Source organism: Brassica napus, chromosome C6 (genome assembly GCF_020379485.1).
Source record: "Brassica napus cultivar Da-Ae chromosome C6, Da-Ae, whole genome shotgun sequence".
Taxonomy (NCBI): Eukaryota; Viridiplantae; Streptophyta; class Magnoliopsida; order Brassicales; family Brassicaceae; genus Brassica; species Brassica napus.
Genome location: NC_063449.1, coordinates 43,335,374 through 43,349,202, shown reverse-complemented (window position 1 = coordinate 43,349,202; position 13,829 = coordinate 43,335,374). Strand labels below are relative to the sequence as shown.

Below are 13,829 nucleotides of genomic sequence, written 5' to 3'. Positions count from 1 at the left end.
TACTCTAATCTGATATTTGATTGCAATGGGCCCCCATTAATCTCATTTCAACGAGATGGGCCTCTATCAAGACACAACTAAAAGGCCCACTGTACGTGTAAAATAATATGAGACGCGGGTTATTTTGTATGGGTCGGGTACAACCCGTTTAATTTCAATAATAAAACCTCAAAAGAAAACCTCAGAGTACTCGTCTCACTCGGGAGAAAGATGATGAAGCAAGCTCGCACTTTGCTCTCCAGGTAAACCCTAATTCCTCGTTCCTTTCGAGAAAAATGCAAACTTTTTCGAACCCATTTCTCTCAAATGACCTCTTTGTTGTTGTTTTCTTTGCTAAAAGCAGGAGCCTTTGCAACCAAAGCAACTCACTTTTCGAAGGAAGCTCTAGGTCTTTGGCGTTTCGTGGTTTCGCAACCTGGGTTGATTCCTCTACCACCAAACGTGGTAAAGTTACTTCCTTTGCTCTCCTTTTCGTCTCTGTTTTGAGTTTTTTGCCCTAATTTGTTTCCCTTTTGTTTCAAAGCTGATGCTAAGCCTAGTGGTCGTGTGTTCGCACCGTACGCTATCTTCAAAGGAAGAGCTGCACTCTCTGTTGAACCTGTCCTCCCCACTTTCACCAAAATCGAGGTTTCGAAAACCCCTTTTGTGTGATTTTCTTTTAAGGCTTTGGAGATTCTCGTCACTTACTGTGTACAATGATGTTTTAGCCTGGGAATCTGAGGATAGATCGTCGTGGATCTGTGATGATGACTTTTATGCCTGCTGTTAGTGAGCGCAAGTACGACTGGGAGAAGAAACAGGTCTTTGTCTAATACTTATATACCTTCACTCATATCCTTTTTGTCTTATATATGTGATTCTGTTTGCTTCCTTGTTTGTTGATGTAGTTGTTTGCTTTGTCACCTACTGAAGTTGGATCTGTGATCAGCATGGGTCCCCAGGACAGCTCTGAGTTTTTCCATGACCCTTCCATGAAATCAAGGTTTTGTTATTTGCTTACTTGTTGCATATGTGTGCTTAATTCAGAAAAAAAAATCATCTTCTGATGATCTTTGTTTCCTCTCAGTAATGCTGGTCAAGTCAGGAAGTCACTGTCGATCAAGCCACTCGCAGATTCTACCGGCTACTTCTTCCAATTGAGTAAGGCCTTCTTCTACACAGTATTGGTCTAACTAATGGTGGAGCCAGTCTAAATACTAATGAAATCTTGACTTGTTGGAGAATTCTCTCACTTGTTTTGGTTTTGTAAAATAGTAGTTTTAAGGCGTTTTCTTCTCATAATAGGAATGATGTACAAAAACACTTAACTTCTGCGGTATTATTGCAGGCGTAACCGACAACATCCAAAACAGTAATGACCGTATTGTGGTTCCTGTCTCCAAAGCTGAATTTGCAGTGCTGAAGAGTGCTTTTAGTGTAAGATATGATTTCAATTTTCTGCTCTCTCATTGTTCTCTTATCTTAAGGAAGAGCTGTTTGTGTTTTTTTTTCTAAAACCAGCTTTTGTATTATGTGCAGTTTGCCCTTCCACACATCCTAGGCTGGGATCGGATAACAGGAGGTGACGTTGGCATTGCAGCGCAGGGGATTGCTTCACTTCCAAAGGCTGATCCGATGCAGTTGGAGCTGGAGTGGGGTAAAGAGTAAAGACTGATTTGGGAGTAGGAATGGAGTAAATTGACAATGCATTGTGTTCTTTTGTCTGAAGTTTGGCGTAATACAAAACTTAGTATGCTCTGTTCTTGAATTTTAACATGTCCTCTCTAAGACTACTTCTAATTTTGGGGCTTCTTCCCGTTGTCATTAGCACTTCTATGTTATTTTACGGTAAAAGCCTTTTGGTTTTCAGCTTAATAGTCAGGTTCAAGTATCATAACACACAACTTTTAAGACTTATAAACACAGAGAAAAAAAGAAACAACTAGGGAAGGAGAGTCATCTGTTGGACATTAACAGGATAAGCGTCGGTAGGTGGGCCGTAGAAAGCTCGTCTGACCAGAATGGAGTTTGCAGTCTGAGTAGGATGGAATGCATCCCAAAAGACGTACTGTGACCTGTTAGGACAAGGATTCTGCAACGGCAAACATGTGATCTGTCCTTGGTTCCTACCTGTTCCGCAACAAGCCCTGTCCGCTATGCTGAATCCTGTACAATACATAAGCCTCTTTTGATACTCATAGAAACTCCGTTTATCATCAGCAATGTAATCTAGGAGGAGGTTAATACCGTAAGTAGCTGGGTTGTTTAAGATATCACCAACTGCGCGATATGTGTTGCCATATACATAGATAGCACCAGGTGAACGCTGGTTCAGCTGGTCAACAAGTGATCTTAGCCCTTGGTTAAATGTGCCTAGAATCTGGTTCACACTATCAACGCATCTCCCGGGTGGTGCAGTGGCTCTTTGGTTTGGTATGCAGCCTAGTGGTCCTACTCCAGCTATGAACACTTTCCTTAGACCTAGGCTGTATAGAGTCTACACAATAGTTTCAAAATGATTATCAGAAGGTTCATTGAAATGATACTGTATATGAAGATTTTGATGTTGGCATACAAGAAGTTGTCGAGCGTATTGATTGATAAGTAGATTGGCGAACTCAGGCGGTTTGTATCTGAAGCTGGATGAGTAGAGATTAGGCATAAGGTAGTTGTTGAGATAGTCATTGCTTCCAAAAACGAGAACCACCAGCGATTTTTTCAAGTAATCAGTAAAGTTTTGGGGACTCATCATTGTTCTCAACTGGCTCAGCGTCCCCTCTAGGTTCACCACTTGCTGGCTCAGGCTGAATCTGTCTCCCTGCACATTAAAAGCCTCTATCAACACTATACTAACACTTACATCATAAGTGAGGAAACAAAACTCAGAAAATTACATAGTGTTGTCCTGATTCATCGAGGATGCCACCAGCTGCAGAAGCATAGTTAACTCCTCCAAGGATTCTAGTGCCCCATGTGGTTGGATCCGCAAAGGGAGGAGGCGACGAGATTCCTAACAACTGAGCTGTTTTTTTTTTTTCGGAACAGTGTCAGTAAGAGGAGAGTTATGCTAAAATTAAACTGATTTTTGACAGAGAAAGTGTCTAAAATGTTACCAAGCAAATCAACGAAGTTCATGCCGTTGCTAAACCTGCCAGTAGGACGGAAGTTTAAGTCTATGCCATAAGGTAAGTAATTGGCTCGAGCCACGGATGCTAGAAAGTTGTTGTTCCCAACATCGACCAATGAGTCTCCCAGCACAAACATAGCCGGAACTGTAGCTTGTCCGGTCACTAACAACTCAGGCTGCTTTAAAATAAAAGACGCCACCACTGCAACTATAAACGCATATCCTCTACCTTGGATTCTCATCTTTTTTGAGTTTGTGTTCGTTTTCAAGTTAGAACGCATGGAATGTTTACTATATAAAGTTTAATGCGAAACATGCTGCATGTGACACATAGGAGTTAATACGTTTCAATTTTTGTAACGGTTCTCTTTTGTTTTCGGCTGCTTGCATGTAAAACGAGTCAATAAGCTTGCACCACGTTTGAAATTTCACAAGAAACCACAATTGCATATGCTAAGACAAAGACCATGACGCACTTTCTCACCCTCTTCAGATAAAGATCAAGAAAGTAATGAGAGAAGATTATCTGCGACTGTAACTGTGCAACGGATAATGATCTCTTAAATAGCTAAACTAGTAACTAATTCGTGAGATTCATACAGATAAATATTGATTTAACATCTACAGAGCTCTGTACTTGCCATATACATTTTACCAACCAGAGAATAATTTATTTTTTTACTACATTTGATATGCAAATACCACAACATTAACACAACGTGCCACTGTCTTTATCTATCACCTATCTGTATTGGTTTTCTGAGGTGGTTGCTTCTCTTGAGTTGGAGGTGGTGTAGACTCTTCATTTACAAAAGGTAAAACAAGGACAGGAGCTGCTGGCACCATTTCCCAACGTTCTCTTAACAAAGCTTTGAATTTCATGACCATTTCTTTCCGGAACTCGAGCTCCCGAGTAAACTGATCGAAGAGAACACATGCCAGAACATACTTGAATGGGACTATGACTAGAACCGTTGCAATAGATAGCAAAACCAGCGCTACTTCCGTCGTTACCTGACAAGAGTATTTCAAAATCTTGTAACCAAGTTATATAACAGAGATAGAAGAAAGTGTTGATAGAAACGTGATCGAGTGAATAGAACATAACAACATACCTGAGGATGGCCAGATAGTACAATTGTCCGTAGCTTTAGAAGCACAACATTCATGTTCTGGAGACAGCTCTCCAGATCTTGCATAGCATCTTTGACAGCAATAATTTTTTGAATAGTATTTGAAGATGGCTGATCTCGAATGGTAACCATTCCAAACAATCTTCCAAGACGCCCTTGTCTTCTGAGTCCCTTCAACGTAAGCATCCCAGTTGCCAAAAACACTAAAGACACGGGAAGAACGTACTGCAAAAGGTTCCTGACGCACAAAATAGTAATCTCAGTAGTGTCAGATCATCACTAAGATAACGAATAGCTAACTTATAGGTCCACCAGTTGATAATATGATCTTTTTTGCACGAGTCTGTGAACTAACCTGAAAATTATTGTTGATGCAAATGCTAGAAAAGAAACCGTCATATAAGGCTCCTCCCAACGCCGGAGTTTCTCAAACTTTGTGGCAGTTATAGTCAGTGGCAGGATGAGTTCCTAAGAGTGAAAAACATAAAGAGTAAAGGATAAGATTGAATCACAACTGTCTCTACTAATTTTATCTTTGTAATAAGCGTTACCTTGAAGAGATCAATGTTACTGGGTATCCCTTTGATGGTTGCAGCATTAATAGTGGCTTGAGTTTTTTCCACCACCTTATATTTTTGTCTGCATGTTTCTGCTGCTCTCTCTACTAGCGTGAGATCAGCCACGGCGAGGTTTTTGCTCAGAATCAAGCCTTGTCTTAGAGAAGAACTTTTCCAAAAGTTAATAGACGCGTTTGAGCCCCATGAAGGAGATCTCATCCACTTTTTCAAGTAGACACTTTCATCTAGATCAGAGGCGTTATCAAAGCTTTCATACGACTCTCCCGAAGTCCTAGCCATGTTACCTCTGTTGTAGACAGTGTTTGCAACTTTGGTCACTAATGGTCCACCCCAGAAGTTTACAGCTAAAGTCTGACACACGATGTCACCATAGGAGACTTGTCGAAGAAAAGAGAATTGAGCTAGTTTGATGGGATCATCTGGCAAGTTCCGCATGTACTGAAGAGCTTGAAGCCTTGCTATACAGTTTGATGCACTTGCAATTGCCTTTTCCTTGCCCTTCTTTGCACCAAAAACTTGATTCAGTGATTTATCATTCTCTTCTGGTCCAAATTCTCGTAGAAACGTGTGCAATGCTATGACTTCACTGATAATCGAATGCCAAACATCTCGTCTCAGATCACCTCCTAGATCAACGAACTCTAGAACCCAAGTTGGATCCCTAAAATGCACATATCAAGGGTGAGCATGTGTCTAAGTAAAACAACCACATAGACATCAAAACCATATCAGTTACATGAGCATATATATGAACTCACCCGGAGCCGGATGAAACAGTTACTGCAGAATCAAAGAGGGAAAACCCCAGAGGACCCACTTTTGCTTTCTGCACGGATGACTTGTCCCCTACGAGATCAAGCCTTATGATCCCTTTGCTGCGCTTTAAATCAATTGGCTGGAAATGAAGACAATGAAATGCATTTAGACACCAAGAGAACGGTACAGCATGAAGTTGAACATTTCTACACCAAAATTAAATTTCAACGACAGAGGGGTTTAAAGAGTTAAAATCACACACTACTGAGACTAAAGACCTCCAGCTTAAGTTGCATATGCAAACCTAAAGGAAAAAGGTATACAATATCCATTTCAATCCTATATAATACAGATTTGGTTGGCACAGGGCTAAAGAAAAATAATGTTCTATTCCCTCCTTCACGAGGGACTTAAAGAGAAGGAACTATAAATACCTGAAAATAGAGAGCTTTATCAGTTAACGTCAGTTTTCCAGGCCAAGCAACGTTATTCTCCCATTTTAAAACAGGCCCTTTCCTGTTGGAGGCCATGCATAGAAGTCTCTCTGATGACAACTGCGGAAACTCTGTGGTCTGGTATGACTTCCGTCCCTCGTGTATTCTGTTCTGACAATGGAAAGATACTCAGCTCGGAAAAACAATGATGGGTCTATAGTTATGACATACATTTAAACTCTAAGTGCTTACAAAGTTAACGATATCAATCAAATGCTCAATAAGATGCACGTTTATCAAAAGGTCAGCATATAAAATTTGCAGTCAGGAGTAGAAAGCTAACCAAAATGTTATACTCACTTGACAAGTTCCTGGATGTAAGCTAGCAAAACCTCCAAAGAAATGCCTTTCTGATCACTGGCACCAGCTAGTGCCTCGAAAAGGTTATGCACTGTAGCCCTATCAGCCACCCCAGAAATTGCTGGAGCAATACGAACAAATGCCCCTTCCTCAACAAACCGTCCCTTCAACACCGACAACCATTCATCAGTGCTGATCTGCAACCCCAGAGTATTCTCAAATCGTAATTTCCAGAAGCGCAGAATACTATATCACAACTACCAACCTAAAAGAAAACGAGATTGTTCTAATATTATACCTGAAAAGAAGGTTTTTTCGAGCCGTCATTGCGTGCATTTCTTTCTTTACAGTATGGATTCGCCCAGGCGAGCATTGTAATGAAGATTAGCCTCTGGAAAGCAGGTTCCTATGAAGAAACCAATGTTCCAATGGTTCAAAAACCAATGAAAAATGTAAAGAACGTCTTTGTTGAGGTTATCAGAGAGTCCGTGTAAAAAAGCATTCAGATACCTTGAGACAGGGATGAAACTCTGAGCTATCCCTCGATAAAAACCTAAAACAGCAGTACTCCACAAGGTATCTGGCATTAGTAGACGTAGCTGGAGGAACAAGTGTCTCGAATATATCCTGCATCTTCTTCCCAGTTAACCCATTCATCCTGCATAAGAAGAAAACTAGTTTATTAGATTGACAGCAAAAGAAAAAAAATCACAAGTAAGGATGATTATTTGATTGGTTTCACCTGCTAAACTGCTCTATGGAGATGATAGCATCAAAAGAAAGAGATCCTTTGGGTGTATCGCTTTGAACCGTTTGTTCAACTGTAAGAAGCTCCTCCAAGTCTTCAAAATCATGTTCATCCTCAAGATCAACCTTGAGACTCTGCCGCTTCTTTTTGATCAACGGAGTGGCTACCTCGCTAAGATACTTTTGGGATTTAGACACCCACTTACTAAACCGTTCTTGCACCGCATCTGTCGGAAAAGAAAAAAAGATTTAAACTTTTTTGTTTTGGAATGAAAAAGATTTAAACTTTCTAGCAGCTACTGCCAATTAACGTTACGGGTTTGTTCCCAGAGGAAAAGGAGATGAAATCGAAGTCGAAGAAGAAGATGAAAAGGATCGTACTTGTGTCGATGTCGTTCAGTTTCCACTTCTGGGAAACAATCCGGAGTCTTGGCTTTCGATTAGAAGAAGAACAGTTTCGTCGGTGGAAACGCAATCCATCCCGACGGAACACAAGAGGAAGATCTAGAGTTGGAGAAGAAATCTTCACTCTCTTCACTCCTCCGAGTCTCTGCGCCATCTTCTGTACTCGAGGAAGCTCGCTTGAAGAAGAGGAGGCGTACGGTAGCAAAACACTAACTAAAATATTATTTGCTTTTAATAACGAACCATGTGGTCTGTTTCTACCAGCACAACATATCGTTTCGTGTTAACTTTGTATTTACATTTTGCCTTAAAATTTTCTTACTCAACAAAACAAAAGAGGAGATGAGATGACACAGCTATAGATAACGACCGAAGCTAGAAACCAAAACAACTTCAACTTTAAGACAATAATAATAATCAGAGGCTCTTGGATTTGGACGAGTCAGTAAAGGATTGGTGGCAAGCTGGAGAAAGAGTCCAACAGATAGCAAATAGTTTGTGAACTTCGGTTCCAAGTTCTCTGAAGAACAACAGATCATGTCAATGGCCATATACAACATACATGAACATGAAACATGTCACTTACATGACCATCATACAAAAGTACCCAAACATAGCAACAGCATGTCATGTCAGTGCCAAAATTAAGAGATTAGCCGAGTTTCCTAAGTTCTAATGGAAGAGATAGCTTCCATACTAGTTTCCTAACGCAAACTACACACACACATATAAAGATCCACAAGAACATCAATCAACTTCCTCTTGAAGATGCTGTAGAATCTTTGGTTACTCATCAGTCGATCTCTATCGCTGCCTCCTGAGACATACCACTCATGTTCCCTTGTTTGCTGCTCTCTGAGGATGCAGCTGATTCCCGTTTAATCTCGATGAGGTCTTCAATGATCCTTGGAGTTTCTCTTAATAATCTCTCCTGCTCTGACGGTTTTTGGAGACGCTCTCTCTGCTCTAAATACTCGTCTAATGTAGAATAGTCCCCCGGAAAGGGAAAATAGTTAAGGTGTTCAATGTAGGGATCATATGAAAAGACGATTTAAATAAGTTTTTTCAGATGATATGATCTTAAAGGATATTCGTTTCTCCATCCTTTCTCATTAGCACAGTTGATGCGTTTCTGCAGGATGCTAAGCTGCCTTGCAATCCACTGTTTTTTTTTAAGTATTCAAACAAGAAATGTGAAAGCAGCACCAAAAACACTTAGTGCGTATCTTATGAGCATGATTTATTTAACTTATTTGATTACAGAGATAGATTACTCACATGTTTTGTTATATCTTCATGGAGAGCCTTAGCCTTCTTTTCCATCTCAACCTACAAAGAGATTCGTCACCTTAATGGAGCTAATATCATTTCAGATACACAGAGATCTAGACTGCAGTTAGAAACTTACAACAGTTGGCTGTCTCAATAGGCCACTTGTCACTTTTTGCTTCAAATTTTCAATCTCCTCCTGAGGAGGAAAATGGAGGTTTTGGCATTTAAGAAGTAAAATCAAAGAAAGTTTTAACCACTTGTAACCAGTCGCCTTGGAGGAATATTATACACATAACTTCTCAGTGAATGCAGCAAAAAAAAAGGTCATATTTTTTTCCACAACACGAGAGGAAAAGAAAACTGAAGGAAATAAAATGGTGATATATGAATTAAGCTGAGACATAAATCACCTTGGTTATGTCGGAATCATCTAACTTGGAAATGCTAACACTACTTGCCATACCAGAAACATCAAGAAGCAGGCCCTGACTTTGGCCATCAGCAGTTTTAATGCCTACAGAAAAAGGCAGAAAGAGTGATTGTGATGGAGTGGTCATGACACAGATGAGAAATTCATAGCTTTAAATGTGACAATGGGACAATATTACAATGTTTAAGGCTACCATGTACCACATGAAAAGGATAACATTCAAAATAATCTAAAATCTAGAAGATAGAAAGTTGAAACAGCAAAGCCTGATTACCTGTTACCTGCAAGATCTGGAACGCTATACGGTCCCTAGGGTCATTCTTCACTTTCACAAAGCTTCCCACTACCTTTTCCCCAAAGCTCTCTTTATGCCTCTTCAATAACTCTAGAACTAAGCTCTTCCGCAGATAAACAAGCTTTATATTATCTGCATTGATCGCAGCGAAACCAGTTGGCCGCATTTCAGGTTTCACCTCCTTTTCACAAGTCTCCGGTGGCTTCATTTCAGGTTTCACTTCATTTTTACAGGACTTGGTTGGCCAGATTTGAGGTTTCACTTCCTTCTCATGTGACCTTTCTATTCTCTGCTTCTTCTTGCACGGCATGAGAACCCTTTCACTCTTTCCACTGAAGCCACGTTCCGAACGTGTGTTACATTCCAACCGCTTCTCAAGGTTCTCTCTGAAGTGAGCATCTAAAAGTCTACGAATCTTTCTTTGCTTCACAGACCTCTTCCTGAAGATAGAATACAGCTTCTCATCACAACGAACTTTCTTCTTCTTTTTAGGATCAAGCAGGTTCTCCTGACGAATGTATTTGTCGATAACAGACTCCACGCTACGTTGTGACATTGCACGTCTGGTATCTTCCCCTATTGATGTTAGAAAATCAATGAGGGGCTTTGAACCCCATCTGGTAAACACCGTATTCTTGGTTTTGCCCACCGTTTTAGAATCTTCTGCATCGTCGTCTTTGTGGTCAGATAGTGAATGCTTACTACGATCCACTTTCTGCTTCAGCTTGGCCAGTTGATTATGTGACTTTGAAGTGTATGCATCATTGAGTGGAGATCTGCGATCATCTTTGTGCTTTAACTTGGTAACTTTCCTTTGTGAACTTTTGGCGCGTAGGACATCCTCAAAAGTGATATCTTCTTGTTTTTTTGCTATCTCCCAACACTCGAGAAACAGACACTCAAATGTGTCCGTATCAGTCAGGTCGAGCTTATCCTGCGAACCAGTAACGGAAGGTTAAGCAGAGAAAGAATAACATTTCAAATGTCAGGAAAAAATGCTTTAGGTATCAAATATTTGTATTCACTTTTTTTAATTAAGGAAAAGATGACAATATATATTTCATTCCAATCAAGACATCAAATATAAAAGGGATTCAGATATCATTTCCTAAACACATTGGTTATCTGCAACAGATGGCTATCAAATTTTCAAGATTAGAAGAGTGATAGTATCCAAAATTCCAAAATTGGGTAAAAATCAAATAACTTTGATATATATTATTGAATTGAAACATTACCCCAGCAGCATCATATCTTCGAATCTCTTCTAGAACAACCACATACTCCTGGCACTGGTTGCATAGCCCTTTATCCTCTTTGAGGTGAATGAACTCAGCATGAGTGACACAGCCTTCACATACAGACTGTGGGCAACAGAGACAGAGTAGCTTGGGTCTCTTCCCACACAAGTAGCAACTGTGACATTCTGAAATGAAAAACTGTAATACTAAACACCAATCCCTCCATAAACCAAGTATAATAATGAATCAAATTTGTGTTCGGAAACTTTAACAGACCCAAGAACCTAATAAGGTAAGACATTAGTTTTGCTAAAGAGACATAAAAAATGATCCAAAGGTTGTTACTTTGGGTTTAGCAATGGCTCTCTGCAAGCATAAAGAAACAAACTTTATATGCATAATGATTAAATAAGAATCTCAAACTATATATTGTCCTTCAATGTCTCTCATTTCCCGACATAAAACAAATTAAACTAATCAAGGAGACATGTGACGGAAGCTCAAAGAACCGTGTGCTAATTACAAAATGATTATACTAATATACTGCAATGAATATATAAATAGAGAAAGTTTAGCACTTTTTACCGCAGATATAAGAATCGTCACCCTCTCCAGCTGAAATATCATTTTCAACGCAAGAGGCATGATAAGCTTTGGGACAACCCCTGAAACGACCAAAGCACAGTGAGGTTGAGTAAGATATGCATACATTTACACTATATGTGACAACAGTGGTCTAATATTCATCTTGAACGGTTGATTTATAAAGAAAGTTTTGATTTTTAAGTAGATCTTCTCAGAGAGGAGAGAGAGAGAGAGTGAAAGAGAGATAGACTGACTTGTAGTCGCAGAGCATTAGGCTACCACCGTCTTTGCAGATGAAGCACCAGTCCTCCCACTCCTTCTCCTCCGCCATCTCTTGCCGTCGGTTTCACTCTCGAGTCACCGACGTCACCGGGAAGCAAGGAACAAATGCTAGCATGGACCACTTGGGTTCCAAAAAATCTGAATTAGACCCATCCCTTTTTTCTTTTTTTTTACATTTAAATTTAAATAGAAATCTAACTAAAATAACTAAAAAACTTAAGCACTTAAACATATTTATAACCTATGCCATTACTATACTACCCAGAATCCGACTCGGTTTCAGACCCGAAATTCAACCCAATTTTAACCTAAAGTTTCTTCTTCTTGACTTTTTCTTCTCAATTATTAGTTCTTTCACCATAAAACAAAATCAAAAAATTTCTTCAACTTTCCACTAATTTTTACTTTCTTATCTCAAATCAATCAACCCATAGAAAAATTTAGTCAATTATATATTATCCAAAATCAAATTTCATCTTTTACATACGAGATTCAAGATAAAAAAGAACGCAGAGTATTACTAGTTCCAGTGCCGTCCCATAATTGAGAGTGGCCTAAAGCAAAAAAAAAAAAAAAAATTGTGTGGCCTTTTACGTAAGATAGTAATGGTAAATAGTACCACACACAATACAAAAAGGCTAAAAAGAATAATAAATAAGGTTTTTCATTTAATAATAAATATGGTTAAGATAGGAAGTATGCTGGAGAAGATAAAAATGGAAAAAATGGAATAAGGATATGATAACTAAAAATCAAACAAATAATCATTTGTCCAAAAGATTATATGAAATGTGGCCTCATTTTTACCATATAAAATGTGGCCTCAAGCAAATGCTTCACCTGCCTAGACGTTATTTGAGAAATAATTTTCTTATGCGTCATCACCATGTTCATTATCACCAAAAAAAAGATGACACAGCTTTGAAAAATTATGAAATGGCATTATAATTTCTTTTATTTATTGTTTTCAGCATATGAAAATGCTATAAACGAAGATGATGTAGAACCAATAAGACATATTAGTCTAATCTCCTCTTGCTGCATGTGTCAAATATATGAATAATATATTTTTAATAATATTTGATTTGGATATTGATACGTTTACAAGTTGTACTAGTTATACTAGTTGTACTATTTTTCGGGAAAAATCATCTTCATCTTTTTCTCTCGAGACCACAAAACTAGATGCGGAGCCAGAAAATTCTTCAACAATGGCTCTATAATGCAATTCACCGGAAAGAAGAAGGTGAGAGCGCTGACTACGAATAAAAACGACTCACCGGCGACGAACAAAAAAAGAAGAAGAAGGGTATGTCCTTGTCAAATCCAACCAAGCGAGCTTGGAATTGCGAAAGAGAAATAGCATCTCAACCGGACTCTCAAGGTGGTCTTTTCCCGAAACCGTCAACGGATGCACCATCTCAGCCCGGTAGTGAGCCCTATAAATCACCAAATTAACCCGAAGATCCTCTTTCTTATGAATTTTTTTAGTTTAAATTTACAGGTATTTTAGTCAATACTCGACACTAGTGTAAAACCACAATGCTTAAAACATGATACACATTTAAAACGTGATGCACATTTAAAACAATACTAAATAAAATACCAAGTAGTTGTACCAGTTTGTTAGTTATACCGGCTATAACGTAGTTGTACTAGTTTTTCAGTTATACCCGTTTGTGCATAGTTGTACATTAGCTGTGAAATTGAAAAATATTAGTTGTACCACATAATAAATAAAGTTACTTCAGTTGTACCACTTATTTATGTTTACATGTCTGTGCCCGGTTACAATGAAATAAACAATTTTGTAAAAATATATTTCATGTATGTTTTCCAGAAATTATGTGGACAAACAAGTTAACAAACCTTAAAAGTATAAGGTAGATCATGTAAACTTATGGAATTGTGCAATAATTTTAAAAAAATAATTCCAAAACTACAAATAAATGAAGAGAAACTTTTTGAGTACATACTAATTGTGATATTTGATTGTTTTCTCATATGGAATACCAAATTGGTTTTATTAATTTCTAAAATGTCAAAGTTGTACTAGTTGTACCAGTAATACTCGTCTAATATATAATAAAGATATATATCAATTGTTTATATGTCTAGTTTTAGGGTTTTACCAATATTTTCACACCATAACATTGTAAAAATATGTTTAATATTTGTTTATCATAATAATATAGCTAATATAGT

The 13,829-nt window shown here is 38.5% G+C and overlaps 4 protein-coding genes across 7 annotated transcripts; 1 reads left to right on the top strand and 3 right to left on the bottom strand.

Moving 5' to 3' along the window:
- The first annotated feature begins 26 nt into the window (after positions 1-26).
- LOC106402754 (single-stranded DNA-binding protein WHY2, mitochondrial) lies at positions 27-1,854 on the top strand. Of its 2 annotated transcripts, none has more exons than XM_013843540.3 (8): positions 27-242; positions 344-444; positions 524-627; positions 708-800; positions 888-982; positions 1,067-1,140; positions 1,328-1,416; positions 1,519-1,854. In XM_013843540.3, exons 1-8 carry the CDS (start codon positions 211-213, stop codon positions 1,645-1,647), a joined length of 717 nt encoding a protein of 238 aa, XP_013698994.1. In that variant the 5' UTR covers positions 27-210; the 3' UTR covers positions 1,648-1,854. The 2 variants fall into 2 exon arrangements, with proteins under 2 accessions (XP_013698994.1, XP_013698993.1); XM_013843539.3 differs by having other exon boundaries at positions 185-242; positions 341-444.
- LOC106402753 (GDSL esterase/lipase At1g71250-like) lies at positions 1,519-3,402 on the bottom strand. Its single transcript, XM_013843538.3, has 5 exons — positions 3,093-3,402; positions 2,874-3,001; positions 2,555-2,797; positions 2,227-2,476; positions 1,519-2,145 (listed from the first exon to the last, which is right to left on the bottom strand). Exons 1-5 carry the CDS (start codon positions 3,385-3,387, stop codon positions 1,922-1,924), a joined length of 1,140 nt encoding a protein of 379 aa, XP_013698992.2. The 5' UTR covers positions 3,388-3,402; the 3' UTR covers positions 1,519-1,921.
- Positions 3,403-3,647: 245 nt separating this feature from the next.
- On the bottom strand, positions 3,648-7,753 carry LOC106406124. Of its 2 annotated transcripts, none has more exons than XM_013846720.3 (11): positions 7,496-7,753; positions 7,110-7,341; positions 6,878-7,025; positions 6,666-6,773; positions 6,368-6,564; positions 6,008-6,173; positions 5,576-5,712; positions 4,791-5,478; positions 4,595-4,707; positions 4,222-4,477; positions 3,648-4,120 (listed from the first exon to the last, which is right to left on the bottom strand). In XM_013846720.3, the coding sequence occupies exons 1-11, from the start codon at positions 7,671-7,673 to the stop codon at positions 3,845-3,847; spliced, it is 2,499 nt and encodes an 832-aa protein (XP_013702174.1). In that variant the 5' UTR covers positions 7,674-7,753; the 3' UTR covers positions 3,648-3,844. The 2 variants fall into 2 exon arrangements, with proteins under 2 accessions (XP_013702174.1, XP_013702175.1); XM_013846721.3 differs by having other exon boundaries at positions 6,368-6,531.
- Positions 7,754-8,011: 258 nt separating this feature from the next.
- LOC106402731 (uncharacterized protein At5g08430-like) lies at positions 8,012-12,163 on the bottom strand. Of its 2 annotated transcripts, XM_048761347.1 has the most exons (10): positions 12,146-12,163; positions 11,597-11,745; positions 11,343-11,422; positions 10,755-10,942; positions 9,496-10,450; positions 9,202-9,305; positions 8,928-8,987; positions 8,798-8,848; positions 8,611-8,681; positions 8,012-8,502 (listed from the first exon to the last, which is right to left on the bottom strand). In XM_048761347.1, the coding sequence occupies exons 2-10, from the start codon at positions 11,671-11,673 to the stop codon at positions 8,313-8,315; spliced, it is 1,776 nt and encodes a 591-aa protein (XP_048617304.1). In that variant the 5' UTR covers positions 11,674-11,745; positions 12,146-12,163; the 3' UTR covers positions 8,012-8,312. The 2 variants fall into 2 exon arrangements, with proteins under 2 accessions (XP_048617304.1, XP_013698970.1); XM_013843516.3 differs by lacking the exon at positions 12,146-12,163 and having other exon boundaries at positions 11,597-11,831.
- Between the last annotated feature and the right edge of the window lie 1,666 nt (positions 12,164-13,829).